General features: G+C 35.2%; 2 protein-coding genes across 3 annotated transcripts in view; one reads left to right on the top strand and one right to left on the bottom strand.

Moving 5' to 3' along the window:
- Window positions 1–1585, bottom strand: part of LOC107564975 (protein FAM184A-like) — a 41164-nt gene extending 39579 nt beyond the window's left edge. Inside the window, exon 1 of the mRNA XM_016250164.1 lies at window positions 1076–1585. Coding sequence (XP_016105650.1) covers window positions 1076–1273 — 198 coding nt within the window. The 5' untranslated portion in view covers window positions 1274–1585. The remainder of the gene's footprint in view (window positions 1–1075) is intronic.
- A 1477-nt stretch (window positions 1586–3062) lies between these two features.
- The window catches only part of LOC107564948 (synaptotagmin-like protein 1), an 11850-nt gene continuing 9795 nt past the window's right edge, over window positions 3063–5117 (top strand). Inside the window, exon 1 of one of the 2 annotated variants that reach the window (XM_016250124.1) lies at window positions 3063–3402. In XM_016250124.1, coding sequence (XP_016105610.1) covers window positions 3275–3402 — 128 coding nt within the window. In that variant the 5' untranslated portion in view covers window positions 3063–3274. The remainder of the gene's footprint in view (window positions 3403–5117) is intronic. The other variant, XM_016250125.1, reaches the window with a different exon arrangement.

Below are 5117 nucleotides of genomic sequence, written 5' to 3'. Positions count from 1 at the left end.
CCTAAAAATTGCTGTCCACCAACGTTTACCATCCAACCTGCCAGAACTGGAGAGGCTCTGCAAGGAGGAATGGCAGAGGATTCCCAAATCCAGGTGTGAAAAACTTGTTGCCTCTTTCCCAAAAAGACTCATGGCTGTATTAGATCAAAAGGGTGCTTCTACTAAATACTGAGCAAAGGGTCTGAATACTTAGGACCATGTGATATTTCAGTTTTTCTTTTTTAATAAATCTGCAAAAATGTCAACAATTCTGTGTTTTTCTGTCAATATGGGGTGCTGTGTGTACATTAATGAGGAAAAAAAAAATACTTAAATGATTTTAGCAACTGGCTGCAATATAACAAAGAGTGAAAAATTTAAGGGGGTCTGAATACTTTCCGTACCCACTGTATATATATATATCTTTTTTTTTTTACAATGTGTTTTTGTCGTGTTCAAGAAACATACTAGAACAGAAACATTACTAGAATGAATACCAGTCACATTTCTGTGAAATGCATGCCTACTTTTGGTAAAACCTTTAAAAATATCAGCATGTTAGATTTTCCTTACATCCAAAAAAACATATTAAAAGCATCTGAAAGGAAATTAAGAGGTTAAATATTGTTATTGTTTTCACACATCTAGTTCTGGGACCCTAAACATAAAAACAGTGAAGGAAAAACACGCAAGGTCTTGAATCCAAAGCAAACATTGCTCTCATGTTGGGCATAAATCACATAATCAAATGAAATCAGAGGTAAAAACTAATAAGGCATATGCACTTTTGATAAATGTGGATGCTAATAAACTAGACTGATTATTTCTGCATTAAAGACTCATTATGTAACATGCCTTGCTGAATTGTTTTTGTATAAATTAATCACAGATTAAATACAGCTAGCAAATTTTGTCTGGGATTATAAACAGATTTTTGCAGGGGAAAAAACACTGCGGTGCAAAAATTTCTATATGTAGGGCATCTTCTCTATAGGGGATAGTACGGATTAAATATCATGCAAAATCCTGTTTACAGTATATTCATATTAAAGTTGAGATAATGTGATCAAAATACAAGCAATGTGATCATACCTACCTTAGTGAGTTGTGCTATTTTTTTACTCATCTTCAGGTGCAGATCTTGAGTGTATTCCATGGTCAGCGCAGATTCGTAGAGTAAATGGCTGGATGTGGAGGATGGACTGGTGCCTGATCCAGAAGCAGCAGCAGCGGGAGAAGAACTGATGCTCGGAGCAGCGCTGTACGGCGGCTGCCAGCCCGTCCCCGTCGCCATCTTCACGTACTGTCACGATCCCAAATCCCTCGCAAGTAGGTTAAGGATGGTCCTGCGCCATCAGTATCCCTGTCATCCATATGAATGCATGTAAACCCATCATGCTGTTTCTCTCTACGTGTCGATCAGCGACTGTTCACCCGACTCGCCACGCAATCAATCTTTTTAGCGTCTGATATTAGCGCTACGTGACAGATGTAGTTGTTATTGGTCTACATCAGTCAGTAGTCAGTGGCGGGACACGAATGACAACGAACTGAGCGCTACAATGTAACACTCGAGCTTCGCCACATTCACGCACAGTGGCGGGTGCAGCGCGAGGAGAGAGAGTTGTAAATGACGTCAGAGCAGTATGGTTACCTCACAAACAGCTTTTCTGCTGCAGATACGTGATATAAATACAAATTAACTATCGACAAAAAATAACACGAGCGAAGACACACCAACAAGTGTAGTTTGCTCAGTTTACCCGATTAATATAATTTGTTTTAGTTGTATACACATAAACTATTATATATTATGTTATATCATATTATAGTGTATACGAAGTATATATGATTTATTATTGTTTTTAATTAATTTATTTGATTACGATAACTCATCTTTGTTTTCACTATGTAATTGTTATTATCTGCACTACATTAGGTATCTGAGACTCATTACATATATATGTGTGTGTGTGCATTATATATATACACACACGCACACACACACAAAATATATATTATATATGTATGTATATATATATCATATTTTTTCTCTTAATATATTTTATTTTCACTACAAGTATCTAAGACTCATTATGTGTATTATTATTATATTAATTATTAATATATTATTTAAACACACACACGTTCTCAGAATGATCTGATCAGCAGACAGAGATTTGATTTATCAACGAAACCTCAAGTCACATATTCCTTTTTGAGACCTATGTGCTTTTGTTGAGTATTTACTGACACCTACTGGTGTTTCAGTGATATGTTTTTCCTGATGTTTATACGGTGACCGAGAAGTGCAAAGCAAATCACAATTCTGAAAACAAAATAACAAATTACAAACGCAAATGCAAGTCTAATCCAGCACAAACAGCACATTGCTTAATAGTTTTATGTCTGGATGACGAAAAATAAACAAAAGTATTTTTATTTTAGACTCATAATGGATTTTATGAATACATTTCAATGTTATTTTGTAAGTTGTATGTGTCTTTTTTTAGTGGGACTCATAATATAACATTAAAATATATTTATATACGTGGGGTGCATAACAATAATAACCACAAAAAAAGAAACATTATTACTGAATATTAAAATGCAATCATTTTATAAATAATTAATAATTAGATTAAATGAGACTAGATTCAACTTTAATGCAGAGTAGGCTACAAGTACAGAGAAATGCAGTTAGCATCTAACCAAAAGTGCAAGAATATAGTGTCTTATATACAGATAAGTGCAAAGTAAGTGAAGCTATAACTTATAGTATGTACAGTGGAGTTGCGATATACAATATTAAACAGAGTATGTACAGAATATAAATAGGAGTGCAAATGTAGGGTTATATGTACAGTATGAACAGCAGCAACGTAAGAAAAGTGGTTGTATGTGAAATAATATTGTTAAACGATGTACAGTCTATGCAAATATTATTATCATTGAAAACATTGATTTTCACCTATATGTGTTGTGGTTCAGGAAGCTAGGCTACTCCTGAAGGACATGGATCAGTGAAACATGAACTATTCTCAAACGGAATGTTGACAGATGACGTCACGTCGTGTTTTCTTACACTGTGTGAATGTGAATGATTGTTACACGCGCGTTAAAAGTCTAGCAACTCTCTTCCTCAATCATGCGAAATGAGTTGAACATCTGTGCAGGCGAGGTTTGAACACGGGTTGACAAATTTCCGATTTGAGCAATACGCGGTGGTTTGCAGGCTGTTTACCTTGGGGAAAAGTTCTCGGCTGCTGAAAAGCGCTTGGTTTTATTGACCAGGATGAAACAATCAAAAAGTGCACTGGAATTGATTGACTTGAGCTTTTTGTCTGCTGAGGAAGAGGCAGCCATCCGTCAAGTGCTTCTGAGAGATGAAGATTTAAAACGACTGGAGAGTGGACGAGTCAGGTGGGAAATGGTTGTTTGACCTACACTGCAGTCTGCAGGTTCATGTGGCGCTGTATTGTACAAGTACGAATGCTTACCAAGCACTGATCATGTATTTTCCTGTTTTTCCCCATAAAAGGTTTTAAGGAAGTTACTGGTTATTTATTTATTTATTTAAAATACATTCTATTTCATTTTAGGTTTTATGTATTTTAATTTAATAGTTTAAAATAATTTATATATGTATTAATTAATTAATTTATTGAAGTGTTGGCATTTTTATATATTTGAACATGTTGGTATTTGAAAAAAACTATTACAGTTCATATACTTGGAAATTGCTCAATTTGAGCCAAAACAGTCAGCAATGGTGTCAGTAGGCATTTGGCATGGTGGCACATTAAATTGTAAATATGCTGCCATACTTAAGCTTGTTGTTATGATAAACTAAGTGTGAGCATCTGTTGACCTATATTTAGTGAAAATATCAGGTGTTGTGCTTTTGCTACAGTCATCTCTTGATGCCGAGGTCACACTGCATGATTTTCAAACTCGTCGGATCGCCGTTGTTTTCACACTGCGGGACTATCTGGGGTAGCATTCAGTTATGGAGCCAGATCGGCCTCAAAAATAATACATTTGTAAAACAAAATTCATAAATGCACAGCACGATTTACATTTACAAAATCCGATTCGTAAATTCAAAACACAATTCATAAATACAGAAGTAAAAGCATAAATATTTCCCCAAATGCTCACACAAAAGCATCTTACCTAAATACATTTAAAATGTTTACACAAATATGTATATATCAAGTTCTTGAATTAATTTTCATCACATATTTATGATTGATGTTACATGTATTTATGGATCGTTGAATTTGCATTTGCAAATCATCACACATGCGTGGACTGCTTTGAATTTGTGTATGGTATTTTTCAGACCTTCCTGGCAGGTTAACATTCATAAATATCTTTTTTTGGAGGATGTTCCGTTCAGCCAACCAATCAAAACGCTCTTTACTGAACAGCCTCAAGAAGCTCAACGACATTTTAAATTTACATAGGTAAGATGCTTTTGTGTGAGCATTTGGGGGAATATTTATGCTTTTACTTCTGTATTTATGAATTGTGTTTTGAATAAATGCAAATTCAACGATTCATAAATACATGTAACATCATTAATAAATGTGTGATGAAATTAATTCAAGAACTTTATATATACATATTTGTGTAAACATTTTAAATTTACATAGGTAAGATGCTTTTGTGTGAGCATTTGGGGGAATATTTATGCTTTTACTTCTGTATTTATGAATTGTGTTTTGAATGTACGAATCGGATTTTGTAAATGTAAATTGTGCTGTGAATTTATGAATTTTGTTTGATAAATGTATTGTTTTTGAGGCCGATCTGGCTCCATATTCAGTTGCTGCTGTGTTCACATTGCACAATGGATCGGCAACAGGGGGTTTCACACTGCATGACATGACAGCTCTGTCTGGTCCGCAAACTACGTTTCACAACAAAACACGTGAGAAGTGATAAGGAAATAACGCGAGAACCCGTGTGCATCAGACCAGAGTTCTCGAGCAAGACTGGAATTATTTAAAGTGACGTGACATGACATGTGGCCAAGTATGGTGACCCATACTTGGAATTAGTGCTCTGCACACACACAGCAGTGAACACACACACACCGTGAACACACACCCCTAGCAGTTGTGTGTGTGTAT

This window comes from Sinocyclocheilus grahami, unplaced genomic scaffold (genome assembly GCF_001515645.1).
Source record: "Sinocyclocheilus grahami isolate Dianchi unplaced genomic scaffold, SAMN03320097.WGS_v1.1 scaffold972.1, whole genome shotgun sequence".
NCBI lineage: Eukaryota > Metazoa > Chordata > Actinopteri > Cypriniformes > Cyprinidae > Sinocyclocheilus > Sinocyclocheilus grahami.
Note: the sequence above shows the minus strand (reverse complement) of the source record. Positions and strands in the feature narration are given on the sequence as shown.